Source organism: Pseudochaenichthys georgianus, chromosome 19 (genome assembly GCF_902827115.2).
Source record: "Pseudochaenichthys georgianus chromosome 19, fPseGeo1.2, whole genome shotgun sequence".
In the NCBI taxonomy this organism is placed as follows: Eukaryota; Metazoa; Chordata; class Actinopteri; order Perciformes; family Channichthyidae; genus Pseudochaenichthys; species Pseudochaenichthys georgianus.
Genome location: NC_047521.1, coordinates 12,781,838 through 12,798,861, shown reverse-complemented (window position 1 = coordinate 12,798,861; position 17,024 = coordinate 12,781,838). Strand labels below are relative to the sequence as shown.

Below are 17,024 nucleotides of genomic sequence, written 5' to 3'. Positions count from 1 at the left end.
ATTGATGGTAGTGAATCATGATAATCGCCAATATCCTCTCATAAGTGACATGAACATCTGTCTAGCTTGTTATCATGGTAAAATAGGGCCTAATTTAAATAAAATAACGGATTAACTTTAAGAGTTTAGAGCACATTTTGATTCTTATCAAAACAATATCATGAATTCCAATAACTTTGGGATATTTCACATTGTCCCATGCCCAATGGAAACAATAATAATTACACTTTCATTATCTTTCTCCTTAACATTATGAATACCTCATCATATAGAAACAAATCGTATTATAAGAGCGTGTAGAAATATGCACATTTGTAATTATTTACTGGGCCACCTTCCAAACCGTGCTTGAGCTCTGGCCAAATGCTCCGTGACTGACGCAGACACGACCCACTCCGCTTGGCTGCCAAAACTCTCTCAACACCCATCTCCAAACAATAGAGTTACTATTAGTGTGGCCGGACTTCAAATATCACATCATTCCAGCATCCCAATTGGCCCGTTTCCAGATTGAACCCCATTGATGGTTTTTTTGCATCTCAGTTTGAGCGTTACGTCTCCAAATTGCACCTCTCTCTGTATACAAGTGCTTTGTTTTAATTGATATTCTAACTAAGAGAGCCAGTGACTGTTCATAAACAAATCATATGCATATATTTCAGACCGTAACCAATCAAGGCCTAAACAGCTGCTGAGAAAAAAACATTGAGTGATAATGAGCCTAACTTCCTTCTTTTCCTCTCTTATGAACTGAGCCTTTAGAAGCAAACTCACTTCTAAACTCTCTCGGAGTTGGGCTTTAAGGGCATTTGTGTTGGCCGAAGGGCAGTGAGGCCTTCATTGTCAATGATTTCAATTCAGATTTCAATCTCCGACTCTGCCAATCAGACAGGCCTGCCTTGCTCGTTGTTCTTGCCCATCAAACGGCTTTGTCTCCTGGGCTCATGGTTGATTAGGTGGGGGAGACTGGGAACTGTGTGTGGCACACTGGGCTCTTTATACTACCCTAGAACTAGACTCCTTAACAGTCTATTGCTGCGTGCAATGAACTCACTCATCCACACACACACACACACACACACACACACACACACACACACACACACACACACACACACACACACACACACACACACACACACACACACACACACACACACACACACACACACACACACACACACACACACACACACACACACACACACACACACTAAGGCACAGGCGAGCACAATCACACGCATAAAATAAAGGCCACCATGTCCAATTGTGTGTGCTTGCACGAGTTCACACATCCCAGAGGGACTCACTGATAAGCTTTTCAGACGAGCTATATGTAAATGATTTCTTTCTGCTAATATGACTTAGAGAAATGAACCTGGCTAAGTGCTTCACAAGAATAACAGGAGACAATGCGTGAACAATTCATCTAATCTGGTCATGACAAAGAGATGGATCTATCCCTCTGTGTTAAGGTAATACGCGCTTTACATGCTGTTGTATCGATTCAATGGAGTAAATCAAAGACATGTAAATGCTAGCTTGTTAATGAGAAGTAATCCCAACTGACAATCCACAGCAACTCTACTGATCTTCTCCCAACATAAGTAATTACAGTCTCCCATGTTTTCAGTTTAAATTATGTATAAAGTGCATAAATCAGAGCCAGACAGTTAAGTACTTCCCTCCGTTAAAGTATCCTAACATAGTGCTGTGGGCTATATCCTCTGAGCAAAGTGTTTCATACTGAGGCCATGTTGAGTGGCTCACATACCACCACATGAATCTCCATTAACGCAGATGGAGACCTAATCCACACTCTTTGACAGCTAGTCACGTTAGGTCTCCGCCCACGCCGATACAGACCCCGGGACACACTGCTGAGGCGACAACACAAAACTGGTCCTTATAGACACTACATCAAAACAGCATAGTCTGTTTATCATAGTTTCAAGTCAAGTTTCAAGTTAATCTTTACAAGTCTTAAGTAATTGTATTCAAGTGTCATGGTTATCTTTACAAATCTCAAGTAGGAGTCTCAAGTTAATCTTTACAAGTGCCAAATCAATTGGTAGAAGTCTCAAATTGATATCTACAAGTGTGAGGTAAAGTCCGAAGGCCATTTGTAGAAGTTTCACGAAAAATGTCCCAAGTCAATCAGGTTCATCTTAACACGTCTTAACAAGAAGACGCCCTAAATGAATCTGTGCAACTCAAAAAAAAAATTCAGTCCGAAGTCTTAAATCTTGTCAAAGCTAATCTCATGTGCAAGTTCATCATGTACCTGTTCACTATTTTAGTGACACAACATTTGAATATCCTGCTCTTATAGCACTATTTATAGTGTGTTTTAAGTCAAGTCCAAGTTGACTCTCAAATGATTAGGGATAACATCTCAAATCTCAAGTGTGCAGCTCAGATGATAACCGAATATGGTTTATTATCAAGCCAAATTGCCAAATACTTTCATCAATAGTGTTGGCAAGTAATGTACTTTAATATTAATTACCACAACTTTTGTTTGATAAACATAGGTGAGGAAACATTCAGATGGAGAAAAATATCAAACAGTTTTGACTGTAAGAAGAAAAATGCCTTGTCATTGGTGTATAATTTTGAAACAGCGAGCTACATGTGGGTGTGTGATGGGAAGTGAGGCAGATAAAAATAGAAAAAGGAGCTAAAGGGAGCACAAGCAAAGACACAGGGCGATGCTTTGTTCCTGCTGAGGCCACAGCAGCTGGGAGAAGGTGGAGCAGAGCGGGTGAGAGTGTGTGTGAGCTGTCTGTGGAGCAAAGAGTCAGGCAGTCAATTTGTGTGTAGCGGTAAAAGGCCATAAAAAGACTATAAAAACATTTAGATGCATACTAAATGGAGACCTCTGGGCTTTCCTCCTGTGTGTGTGTAAATACATCACAAGCAGCATTTCTGAAGCCTTCACAGGGAGCTGTTTATTTCCAGCTAAATGGGCCTCTCATGTATAAACTGTAAGTCTTGTGAAACTGTACTGACTGTTTCCAGTTTGTTTTTACAAACTCAAATCAGGATGCCGTTTTTCTTCACACACGCAGGTATGTTTATGTATAGGAGACATTCATCATGTGACCCTAATGTTTTACTTACCAGACTGTCCACACCGCCCAGCGTGTGATTGGCATTGTACAGGGAGTAAGTCAACTGGTACACGCCGTCATTGGTCTCACTGTTGCCATAGAAACCCACACCAACGGCGATGCTACAGAGAGAAGAAGTATGGAGGGAGAGGTAAGCCTTTTGATAAATGAATGACAACGCACTACATCAGTGCTGCTTGGCTTGTAAATCACAGGTGTCACAGGTGAAATCCTTTTCAGGCACTGAGATTTATCAGCTTGAAAGCCATTTATTAGAACATTTGCTAAAATAAAAAATGAACGCACGCTAAAAATAAGGATTTCTTCCTGTTCTGAAACAATGTGCCATCCTGTGTTAGAGATGTACTGCCTACACGGAGAGTGGCACAATGGAATACAGCACCTACACCAGGCTTTATGCATATTTCATGCCTTCTTTTTTGCAAGCAATTGGGTATTATCATAAAGCAGTGTCATCAATTTCTCTATCAACCCTGACTTTGGCATAAAATAAAAAATAAAAAAGGGGAAAAAATGCAACGGTAATGAGGCACGTTGGGACAATCCCTGAAAGGAGACGGAAATATTGTCTATCTATGCAATAGTTCATAGTCAAGGTGAAAACAGTTATCCAAACAGAATACATGACAGTGAATTGGGATGTGTGTGTGTGTGTGTGTGTGTGTGTGTGTGTGTGTGTGTGTGTGTGTGTGTGTGTGTGTGTGTGTGTGTGTGTGTGTGTGTGTGTGTGTGTGTGTGTGTGTGTGTGTGTGTGTGTGTGTGTGTGTGTGTGTGTGTGTGTGTGTGTGTGTGTGTGTGTGTGTGTGTTGTGTGTGTGTGTGTGTGTGTGTGTGTGTGTGTGTGTGTGTGTGTGTGTGTGTGTGTGTGTGTGTGTGTGTGTGTGTGTGTGTGTGGCCGAGCATTACTATACTTGTGGGGACCTAAATCTGTTTACACAGTCACGTGTGGGGACTCGCCTCCCTCATGGGGACAAAATGGAGGTCCCCATGAGGGGAATCATTAATTTTAGGGTGAAGACTTGGTTAGGTTTAGGGTTAGGTTAAGGGTAAAGTTAAGGGTTAGGCATGTGTTGGTTATGGTTAAGGTTAGGATAAGTCTCCAGGAAATGCATGTAAGTCAATGTAATGTCCCCTGAAGTGATGCATTCATGGTATGTGTATGTGTGTGTGTGTGTGTGTGTGTGTGTGTGTGTGTGTGTGTGTGTGTGTGTGTGTGTGTGTGTGTGTGTGTGTGTGTGGTGTGTGTGTGTGTGTGTGTGTGTGTGTGTGTGTGTGTGTGTGTGTGTGTGTGTGTGTGTGTGTGTGTGTGTGTGTGTGTGTGGCCGAGCATTACTATACTTGTGGGGACCTAAATCTGTTTACACAGTCACGTGTGGGGACTCGCCTCCCTCATGGGGACAAAATGGAGGTCCCCATGAGGGGAATCATTAATTTTAGGGTGAAGACTTGGTTAGGTTTAGGGTTAGGTTAAGGGTAAAGTTAAGGGTTAGGCATGTGTTGGTTATGGTTAAGGTTAGGATAAGTCTCCAGGAAATGCATGTAAGTCAATGTAATGTCCCCTGAAGTGATGCATTCATGGTATGTGTATGTGTATGTGTGTGTGTGTGTGTGTGTGTGTGTGTGTGTGTGTGTGTGTGTGTGTGTGTGTGTGTGTGTGTGTGTGTGTGTGTGTGTGTGTGTGTGTGTGTGTGTGTGTGTGTGTGTGTGTGTGTGTGTGTGTGTGTGTGTGTGTGTGTGTGTGGTGTGTGTGTGTGTGTGTGTGTGTGTGTGTGTGTGTGTGTGTTGTAGTCTACAGGAGGCAAAACAAATATACTGTATCAGTAAGGCACTGGAGCTGCATAATACTGTGATTCTGTGTTCATTTAAGTAAACAACACTCTTTGAACCAGAAATGATACAATACAGGGTTTTGGAATGTGTGTGCATAATTTGGAAACCACTTTTGTATACTCAGTCAACCAAGGATTTCATTTGTTCAGCTGGAGCATCAGCACAAACAAAATAACCACCAACATAAACACCCACTCCTAAGTAGTTCCTCTGAGCTTCAGTTGCCTCTGAAGTGCTGTGGCATTGTTCCTCTGCTATATAATAGGATTTGGAAGAAGCTACAAAATCAGACCTAGATGCATAATGTCTCACAACAAACTCTGAATACCCTGTGCAGAGATTTCTTGCAAAGTCAATTATGTTGCAGTAGAGATGGGCTTATTCACCTGCAATACTGACCACCTGCGCAAACCTAAGAAAAAATATTAACCTTTTATGGAAGCTTCAGGGAACTTGTGTTACTAAATGACACGGCAAAGGCCATAAAGTTACAGTAATGAGTCACACATCAAACTAAATTGAACATATGATGAGGGACTTCAGATCTGACTCAGGCTGACATATTTCTCTGAGGGGAACTCTCAATACACAAGTTTATTAAGTACACCTTGAGCTACCTCCAGTGACATCCCATTCGACAGCACTGAAGTTGATTATTTGTTTATGAAGCATTTCATGTTCACAAGTGTTGAATCAGCTTTAAGGGGTGTTTAAAGTGGAGTTGTACTTCATAGTTATCCGTAACTACCCAAAGTCAGTGTATTACCTACAGTAGATAGTGGTAAGCTTGTCCAGTTTTAAGAAACAGACTGGTGTTCCAGCACCAAAAACTTCTAAGAGATTTTGAGATGTGACAGTACATAATAGCATTATAATTTAACCCCTGTGCCTTCCTAAACAAGGGTCTGCATTCATGTTTGTCTGCTCACTAATGTATGGTTTTCCTTTCATTCATAGCCTGTCTTGCTTAATTTGGTAGCTGTACTTTTGGAGCTGTAAAACGACACTGTATTATATTTAAAATGTGTTTTCTTGGAATACAATGTAGCTATACCTTTTGCACTGACACCTCATTTTTCACTCAGAACCCATTACCTGATAATCAATGCCAGTTAATATAAAGTAAGTAAGAAGGAGTGCAAGGATCCATTTCACTGCTGATAAGTGAGCAGACACACCAAATGGCTATTTGACTTGATGATTTATTATAGATCTTTATTGTATGACTTAATTCATTCTACACGGCTTGAGGGTTGCCTCTTCTCAAAATATAAAACATCAATATAGATTTCTCTGATCTCATAATCGCCAGACCCACTTAAAGCTACCTCACAGTTTATTTTAACCATGTATTAGTAGGCCTACCTTTTAGCAATTACAACCACACATCGCTAGCCCTAAGCTAAATATCTCAAGTGTTTAAATCCATTATAAGTAAATGAATCACTTTTTACTATTTCACCAGTTTTTAACTATTTCAGCTATATATCCTCACTCTTACCTTACAGTTTCAGCTGTTTATCAGTTTTTTTCTCATTTAACTCTCAGAAGTTTATTATTTCTCTTAGCTAACTATTCCAGCTGTCCATTAACTCTTAGCTAACTATTTTAGCTCTTTATTCATTACTTTGAGCTAATTATCTAAGCAGTTATTCCATTATTCTTAAGCTAAATATCTTTTTACTATTTCTCCTAGCTTACAATGTTACCTTTTTTTTATATTTTTCCTAGCTTAGTATTTAAACAGTTTAGCTAACTATTAAGGCTGTTTATTAATAGCGGAACTCTTAGCTAACTGTTTTAGCTCTTAACCCTCAATCTTTTAGCCACATATCTAAGCTTTTATCCACTTCTTACCTTGTTATGTGTTACTTTTAACAATTTGTTTTAAGCATTCATCGATTAAGCTATTACAACTGTTACAGCTTCTCTGCTAACCAGTATTCATGTAACACATGTTGATGATCTTTCCACGTATCTTCTCTGTTACAGTAGAGGTATTCCCTGTACCCGTGTTTGCTATAAACCCCCACTGTCCCATCACAAATTGTGCTCCAGATAAAGGCCAGGTCAGGTCAGTACCAAAGGGATAATGAACTGGAGTCAGCCTAATTGCGACTCCAGAGCAGTCTTCTTAACCTTGTGGTTTCCCCCGACTCCTCCCTGTTGCTACAGAGAAACGGAGCTGGACTATAAATCTATGCTCATCCATGCTTCCTGCAACGTTTGTCTGGATGGAATACCTGAAATCTGGCAGAGCTGTGCAGCAGTGTGGTGGCCGATGCTGAGCGCAGGTGGAGCAGAACTACAGGGGCTATTTTCCTACTTAGTACAACAAGGACAGAGCCTCATTAAAGGACCCCCTGCAGGTAAACCACCCGCTTTGCAGTTTTAACAATAACCCCAGGGAGTGGCATGACGCAAGCATAGGTGAGATACATTTAGGACAGAATAGACAAAGCAGTTTGGAATGAGACACATATTGAAAGATACAGACAGACCGAAGGACACAGACTGACAATGAAACAAGTAGACATTGTGTACTGAATATACATGCGGTTGAGACAGTTGAAAAAACAAAATGACAGAAACGCAGAAAGAATGACAATGATAAACAGAGCAAGACAGAAAAAAGCATAAAACATGTAAGAGTGGTTCACCTTGCTTGGAACACCACCTTTTAATAATCTACTGATGATGACACATGTAACAGTCCATTTCCTATGTTGGATGCTTTCAGGAGTTTCTCTCCTTTCATCTGTGAGAAAGTGTAATGTATTGTGTAAAAGTAGCCGGGAGAAATGTGGACTTGGTAGAACCGAGGAAATATTTGAAGGGCAGAATCTAATGAATAAGGGGACACAGGGAGGTGTGCAAAGAGATAGAATACCCCTTGTTTTCTACCCTTTCCAGTTGCCTTGGTGACGCTTCTTCAAATATCCACAGTCTGATTCAACAAGAAAGAATATCGGAGTAGGCATGTACTGAGCAAAAGTCAAAACTGTCATGTTGATAAATGACAAAGTGAATAAAAGACATTGTGCGGAATGCAGAAAAAGGATCCAAATATTCAGCCTGTAGCAGAAAAATGCCCCCGGCCACTATTAATAGACCCAGACATGTTTGAATATTTGAGATTGTGCCCCAAAATGGCAGCAGTGTCTCTCCTGAGATAACAAATAAAGACATTTTATATTTCACTCAGCCCTCCTGATGTCCGATTAAAGATCATCAAAAGAAATCCCCTTAATATTCAATACGCCTAGAATATAAAATACAAAAAGTCACTTTCTAAATTTTTCATGCACTCATTTCCATTTTCAAGGCTAGAAAAATTCCAAAAGAGTGGATTAATGACTAAAATGAAGTTACTAAAAATAAATGACCCCGAAAAAAAGTAAATGAGGGCTTTAAAACTCTACTGCTGCTATGCTTTTATTGCCAAAATTGTAGGCATGCTGTTAAATATCAAGGTGTGCCAATTAATCTCTGAATGGGATCCAATGGAGGAAATGTATATGATATATCATGTAAACAGACGTCTTCCTTTCTTCCCCTCTCCCTTTTCTTGTCTTCTCCATTCTCATTTCCGTTTGGCAACAGACACCTATTCCAATTAAAAAATGCAAATAAATATTTCAAGTGTGTTAGAAAGCAGAACAACTTCTGATGATAATTTGCATAATCTGTGAAGACAGGGCTTTAAAGACTGTGTGCTGTGTCTCACTCAACTGACTATGTAAATAGAACACTTTCATTAAAAGGATTTTTTATTTATTTGCTTATTTTGCACAAGACTGTAGAGTCTTAAATGATTGGCAAAACATAAATTCCCATATCAATGACCCCAGACTCTTGGATTATAACGCTATGGTTACATTCCAGGAGCCCTAAAACTGTTAAACAGTCAAGATAAAACAGATGCTCAGTTTACCTTGTATACATTTATAAAGACATATAGACATTCTCGTTGTGCCATAGTCCGCCTAAGTGGTTTGGATATTGTTGGCATGTTATTGCTAAGCCATGCAATTAAATCTCGTGTAATAACCCATTTTGCTTTTCCTCATTATATTTTGTATTTCTATATTCATGTGTGAATTAATTATTTGTGGGTTTTTGGTGTTTAAAGCATGCTTGCTTCTAATTTCCCCTTAAATGCATTTGTAAACCTACAAGTAAGAGGAAACATATGAGGTTAAATTATGTGGTGAGAAGACCTTCTAGACAAAAACATAATCCTAAATGTTTATGCTTCCATCTATTGCAAATTGCCTTGAACATCCTTCTTTGGGAATCAGTCCACAAGTGATATTATAATATACAAAATAATAATGCTATAAACATTAAAGTTACAGTCCACATGTCCTCAGCATGAGCAGCTTGATGAGCTACAGTAGCGTATACATACAAGTACAATTGAGTGACATCTGCTCTTCTCCAGTATTAATTTAGATGGACATCACAGCGTGTCAGCTGTCATTGTCAAACTTAATTAGAGTGGAGGACATTAAGCAGGGACAGAAACAAGAGGGGAGGTTGAACAGGGAGAGGAAAATGGGGAAAAAAAAGAAGAAGAAGAAGAAGAAGAAGAAGAAGAAGAAGAAGAAGAAGAAGAAGAAGAAGAAGAAGAAGAAGAAGAAGAAGAAGAAGAAGAAGAAGAAGAAGAAGAAGAAGAAGAAGAAGAAGAAGAAGAAGAAGAAGAAGAAGAATTGATTTCCCACAGGGTTAACTTCATTCATCTCATAATGTTCCTACAACGTATCTGGCAGGGCCACGTAAACTCTTTTGATCTACACAAAAATATATGAAATACCACACATGACATATTTTCTACTCTAGTACAACCTTACAATGAATTTGCCTCCTTCTTCACTGACACAATTCAGAAAATCAGACAAGCAGTCAGTGCCTCTGTATCAGGTACAGCAAATGTTTTTTCCCTGTGTCCAATTAAAATCAATTAAAACACCATGACACTATTTCATCTGATTAATGATAAAAACCTAGAGGACATTGTTCAACATCTGAAATCCTTCTCCTGCTGCCTTGACATTATCCCAACAGGATTTTTCAAAAATGTTTTTAATTGCATGGCCTCAGATCTACTTCATATAGTAAACAAGTCTCTTTACTCAGGTGTTTTTCCACAGGCCCTAAAAAACGGCAGTCATTAAACCGCTCTTAAAAAAGAATAATCTAGATGCTTCAGTAATGAACCCATATCAAACCTCCCATTTCTAGGTAAAATCATTGGACAGTGCTCACACGGCATATAACCGTAGTTACAGTAGTAACTATGGCCAGTACTTACACGGCTTAGACCGTAGTTACAGTCGTAACTATGGCCAGAACTTACACAGCATAGAGCCGTAGTTACAGTAGTAACTCTGGCCAGTACTTGCACGGCTTGGAACCGTAGTTACAGTAGTAACTATGGCCAGTACTTACATGGCTTAGAACCGTAGTAACTATGGCCAGTACTTACACAGCATAGAGCCGTAGTTACGGTATTGACTATGGCCAGTACTTACACGGCTTAACTGTAGTTACAGTAGTAATTATGGCCAGTACTTACGGCTTAGAACCTTAGTTACAGTAGTAACTGTGGCCGGTGCCTAAAAGTGTCAGCCAAACAGCTGCCCACTAGATAATATAATATTGGGAGGATGAAATCCTCCTTAATGGCCACACATGCAGAGCACACGGCACACACAGTGAAGATTGTTCTCTGCATATCGTCCTAGTGCTAGGAGTGTAGTACTAGGAGCAGTAAATACAACGATATAGCGCTACTGCAACCATACCATGCGTTTACCGGGAGCAGGAGCGAGAACACTGCCCTCACCGGCTGAGTTAAATAATGAAGCTTAACAGTACATGCAAGGTGTTAGCCAAGCGGCTGCTGATAACAATCAAGCAACCAAGTCAGAACACAATGTTAAGACCAGATAATTAGCTTCTAAGAAAGAGAACAGCCCGCATAGAACCGTAGTCCATGGTTACAGTAGTAACCGCACATGCAGAGCACACAGCACCCGCAGTGAAGATGTTCTCTGCATATCATCCTAGTGCTAGGAGTCTAGTACTAGGAGCAGTAATACAACGATCTAGCGCTACTGCAATCAAACGCTATGTTACCGGGAGCGGGAGCACTGCCCTCACCGGCTGAGTTAATAGTTAAGCTTAACAGCAAGGTGTTAGCCAAGCAGCTGCTGCTAACAATCAAGCGACCAAGTCGGAACACAAATGTTAGGACCAGATAATAGCTTCTAAGAAATAGAAAGTACTTACCTTACTCTCTGCATCTAAATGAAAAACGGGTTTAAAATATGACACTCTGGGCTTTCCATACTAAATTGAATGAGGGACACAGCAAAAGCTGGGACTCAAATGCTAATGATAGCTCGGGCACAACGCCACAAGCAGAACTTTCAAAAGAGCATAAGGGCAACTTTATGGGAGAGGAAGCGGGAACACTGTCGTCACCAGATAGTCTAGGCCAAACCAAAAATAAGACGGCAATCAGGACAACTTGGCTGGGAGAGGGTGCGGGGACACAGCCATCACCAGCAACAAGCTGACACAAAATTGTCTGTCGAGGCTCTGCACAGCGCACAGCCGGCCACAGCTCCTGGAGGACGCGTTAACGACCCGTAGCTCCGACTGTCGCGAAGCTGCACGCGGCCAGCTGCTTGCAGAGCAATCCCTCAGATCAAACGTTCAAACCTGAACGCTGTAGGCTACAAAAATGTAGCCACGATACTCTCGCACAGCGAGAAGATGAAAGGTCACAGGTGACTTTGTTGTTATTGGTACTCGAGCTGCGCATGCGCACGATGGACATATCCAGTGCTTAAAGCACCGCCTCTGGCAGTCAGTAGGGACGAAATAGAACTGTTTCGATGTGTTCCAGTCAGGCTTTCGTCCAAACCACAGCACTGAGACTGCTCTTGTAAAGGTCTTAAATGACATCCACTTAAACACAGACAGTGGCAGAACTTCAGTGTTAGTATTATTAGATCTCAGTGCTGCGTTTGACACTGTTGACCACAACATATTACTAGACCGACTGGAAAACAGGGTGGGACTTTTGGCAACAGTTCTAAATTGGTTTAAATCCTACTTAAAGGACAGAAACAACTTTGTTTCTATTGGTAAATACACATCTGAGTTGACAAATATGACATGTGGGGATCCTCAAGGCTCCATATTGGGGCCTCTTCTCTTTAACATCTACATGCTTCATTTCACTGTAAATAGCATGAAATTATGAGCTGTTTTGTTTTGTTTTAATTTTGTTGTATGTTTATGTATGTTTTGAGTGTGTGAGGACCCCAGGAAGAATAGCCAATGCTCATGCTAGTGCTAATGGGGATCCTAATAAAGACATAAAGACATAATGCTACCACTGGCTGAGATAATGAAAAACTACAAAATAAGTTACCATAGCCATGTGGATGACACACAAATGTACGTAACAATTTCACCAGGAGACTATGCTCCAATTCAAACACTGAGTAAGTGCATTTAACAAATCAATGACTGGATGTGTCAGAACTTTCTCTAATTAAACAAAGATAAAACTGAGGTAATGGTTTTGGAGCCAAGGCAGAACGTATAAAAGTTAGCGCTGAGCTTCAGTCTGCAATGTTCAAAACAACAGATAAAGCCAGAAATCTAGGTGTAGTCATGGACTCTGACCTGAGTTTTAACAGTCACATTAAAACAGTTACTAAATCAGCCTACTATCACCTAGAAAATATATCTAGGATTAAAAGACTAATGTCACAGCAGGATTTGGAAAAACTTGTCCATGCTTTTATCTTCAGTAGACTGGACTACTGTAATGGTGTATTTGCAGGTCTCACTAAAAAATCTATTAGAAAGCTGCAGCTAATTCAGAACGCTGCTACTCAAGTCCTCACTAACACTAAGAAAGTGGATCACGTCACTCCTGTTCTTCTTTACACTGGCTTCCTGTGTGTCAAAGAATAGATTTCAAAATACTGCTGCTGGTTTATAAAGCTGTGAATTTACATACATTTAAAGAATTACACATGCATAATAAAGTCACATTATAAAGACTGCATGGGAAATTAAGCAGTTTGCATCTGTTGAATAAAAGTGTTGTTTGGTGTGCTTTAGTGCTGTTTTCCGAAGGCAATTTGACATACAGAATGTTCATTAGTAACCAGCATTTACTTATAAATTGAGGGGGTACAACAATTCACATTTCCTAAGTATTTATTGTATTATCTTCTGTGAGAAAGACCTATTCACCTTCAGGTGGTACAGAACACGAGCTTTAGCTGAGCTTTCAGGATTTACATTTAAACAATTAACCCTCTCTGAGAAAAAGAAAGACGTGCGATAATGCTCGAGGCTTAATTCAATAATACCGGCTGGTTGCTGAACATGACGGTCACATGGCTGAGGGAGGTTTCCACTCCTCATGAAACAAATTCAATTAGCTGCTCCGAAGAACTTTCTATCTGGTGCTGACTGTCTTGCATCAGTCATTTGTTTCACACAATCTTTCCCTTAAAGTTTGTAACAGTTAATGTTTCCTATCCAATTAAAAACAATGACCTTCTCCATTGTGTGAATGGAGAAGTTCACAATTAAGTCGATGATATCAGACGGCCTCCAGCCAAAACAAATCACATCTTACTGCAGCACTCCTCTGTTAAATCTGAGGGGAAACACTAGGTCAGATATCTTAAAATAAGCAAAACATCTACACAAAAATAGTCTTATTTGAGAGGTTTATTGAACACATTTAAATGACTTATTCTGAGTTGTAGCGGTGACATCAGATCTTTGCTAATGGGACTAATGAAAATTCTACCTTAATGCATCATTAGTAACCTGTGACTGGTTTTCCATGATCTGTTCTGCATTATCCAGCCAGCCATGTGAACAGGAGATTCATCGCAAAACAAATAGGCTACGCTTGATTAATTTTACAGTACCGAGTTCAGGCAAGCTTTAAACTAGAGGGAAAGGTTATTTACAAGTATTTAAAGAAGTCAAAAGAGAATCTGAGCTGTACTTAGCTCCTAACACTGTTTATAATATTCCTTTCAAGATTTAAAAGGTATGGGGGTAGGGTATAGTGACTTTTCTTGCTAACCAAGAGTATATCATTCCTCAAATATTTGATAATATTCTGATGTAGATTTGTCTTACTTCTACTTGGCTTTTATATGTATTACTGTTAGCGTGCACAACAAACGGTACTATAGGTTTCTCTAGGTTTTATTTAATTTGTCATGTCTTTTTTTCTCTGTATTTTGCAAACTCAGTTGATGCATCTTTTCCAAAGGTTTAAAGCATCAAGGTGAAGAGTTACATCTGGCAGTTGGCTGCACAATTACATTATTGTCAGCAGAATATTCATAATACACCCACATCATCGGGAACACTTTGCCCACAACGACGGTGCATCAACAGTCAGAATGCTAACCGGTTGTTTAATGCCAGTGTAAACTAAATCCTGGTGAATAACAACATTATTCTGACAATATCCCCCAAAACCAGAGGCCATAGCTTGCTATAGAGAGCTGTTTTGAAAAACACATGTCGGACTGAGGTTGAAAGAAAACTCTGCTTGTACTAGTATCAAAAACATCCATTGCTTTGAGCATTTTATGTCTGGTTTTCAAAGCACAAATCTTACAATTGCGTGGAAAGGGTAGGGGTTATCAGAAATATTTCAAACACATCAACATCAAAGTCTAACTGAGGTAAAGTAAGGAATAGAGACGTCTTCCTAGGCTATTGTGAATCCAAACCATAATGTTCTACAAATATAAGCATAGGGTATTACAAAAAAGAGGTTGTCTGAAAGGCATATACACATGAAAACAGAGACAAACAGTATGGGAAAATATACAGAACGCCTACACACTACCAACTATACTAGGTCATGTGGGGATACAGAAACAGACTGAGAGTGTTTGCAGTGAAAACATCACCCCATTCCAGTAGAAATACTGAGTGACCAATAAAGAAAATGGGAAAACATGGACTGAGTGCGTTTGTGTTTGCACGTGTGTGCGCACTGATCAGCAGTTAGTCATGATGTCATTGTGCCTCTCACCATGTGATCAGGCCGGCGGTGACAGCGGACCAGGTGACGCAGCAGGAATTGGGCTTCTTGCTCTCCTCCTCTTCGTCTTTGTGGCAGCAGCACAAACAGCTCAGGTAGATGGCGAGACACAGCAGGTTGAGGCCGAGCCCCGCAGCCGCCAAGCAGGCCAGGAATATGAGAGACTGCAGAGAGGAGGAGAGAGAAAACAGGGAATGAATTAAGTGAAATACAAGGTCACTCGTTTCTTCTAAACGTCTGAGTCCACTTAAGTTTGTTGTAACTTGTGCTGAACAAGAGATTCACTTAAGCTATTTTGTTCATAAATATATATGTTGCACATTTAATTTACGAGTAAACTCAATGTTCTTATATAAACCTTATAATAAGTTTTGATTATATTCAATTTGATTTTCAAGCAACAAACTAAAAGTCCTAAAGGGAAATGTCTATGATATATAGGGGTAATAAATATTATTATTTAGGGCCTTTTTAATAATAAAAAAGGCCCTATTTTTGGGTTTCCCCTTAGTGTGTTACAGTGGGGCAAAAAAGTATTTAGTCAGCCACCAATTGTGCAAGTTCTCCCACTTAAAAAAATGAGAGAGGCCTGTAATTTTCATCCTAGGTATACCTCAACTATGAGAGACAAAATGAGAAAAAAAAAAAAAAAAACAGAAAATCACATTGTCTGATTTTTAAAGAATGTATTTGCAAATTATGGTGGAAAAAATATATTTGGTCAATAACACAAGTTCATCTCAATACTTTGTTATATACCCTTTGTTGGCAATGACAGAGGTCAAACGTTTTCTGTAAGTCTTCACAAGGTTTTCACACACTGTTGCTGGTATTTTGGCCCATTCCTCCATGCAGATCTCCTCTAGAGCTGTGATGTTTTGGGGCTGTCGCTGGGCAACACGGACTTTCAACTCCCTCCAAAGATTTTCTATGGGGTTGAGATCTGGAGACTGGCTAGGCCACTCCAGGACCTTGAAATGCTTCTTACGAAGCCACTCCTTCGTTGCCCGGGCGGTGTGTTTGGGATCATTGTCATGCTGAAAGACCCAGCCACGTTTCATCTTCAATGGCCTTGCTGATGGAAGGAGGTTGTCACTCAAAATCTCACGATACATGGCCCCATTCATTCTTTCCTTTACACGGATCAGTCGTCCTGGTCCCTTTGCAGAAAAACAGCCCCAAAGCATGATGTTTCCACCCCCATGTTTCACAGAAGGTATGGTGTTCTTTGGATGCAACTCAGCATTCTTTCTCCTCCAAACACGTCTAGTTGAGTTTTTATCAAAAAGTTCTATTTTGGTTTCATCTGACCATTTGACATTCTCCCAATCCTCTTCTGGATCATCTAAATCAGGCATCCTCAAAGTACGGACTCCGGTCCGGTTTTTTTTCATATGTATTATCTGTGTTATCTGCGAGACATCGCCACAACGCAACGAGTCAAAATGATCCGCGATGTCCATAGACTGCAAACAGCGCTCATCGGACATTTATGAGAGAAAGTCTCTAATGTCCGAGTGCAAGTGAATGCAGCACAAGATCCACGTCATGTAACCCCTCCCCCGGTCCTGGCGCGAGCATGGACATATGATTGGCGGCGTCATTTGAACGGGACTGTGACGGCGCAAAACGAGAAGCATTCGGACCCAAGCACTGAAGGAATGAGGTATTTGCGGTCCACACTGACAGAGAAGAGACTGTCAGTTTGGCTGTACTCAGCATTGAATCAAAACGCACTAAAGCTGTCTTAATACGTTTGTGAGGCGTTTTGCTGAACAAAATGGTAATCGCCGCATTCAGCTGCAATACACGTCAACTTGATGCTCTGCACACGGATGAGCATACAAAACTATTAAGATGATGACCTTACGTGTGTAAATATATATTTTTCTTTGAGGGGGTCTGCCCCCAAAAAACTGTTTTAAGTCCTGAGGAAGTCAAATAAGA

The 17,024-nt window shown here is 40.2% G+C and overlaps 1 protein-coding gene across 3 annotated transcripts in view; it reads right to left on the bottom strand.

Moving 5' to 3' along the window:
• ttyh2 (tweety family member 2) overlaps positions 1-17,024 on the bottom strand; it is a 76,078-nt gene that overhangs the window by 29,248 nt on the left and 29,806 nt on the right. For all 3 annotated transcript variants that reach the window (XM_034107843.2, XM_034107841.2, XM_034107842.2), the window contains exons 2-3: positions 15,069-15,241; positions 3,124-3,235 (exon numbers count right to left, since the gene is read on the bottom strand). In XM_034107843.2, coding sequence (XP_033963734.1) covers positions 3,124-3,235; positions 15,069-15,241 — 285 coding nt within the window. The remainder of the gene's footprint in view (positions 1-3,123; positions 3,236-15,068; positions 15,242-17,024) is intronic.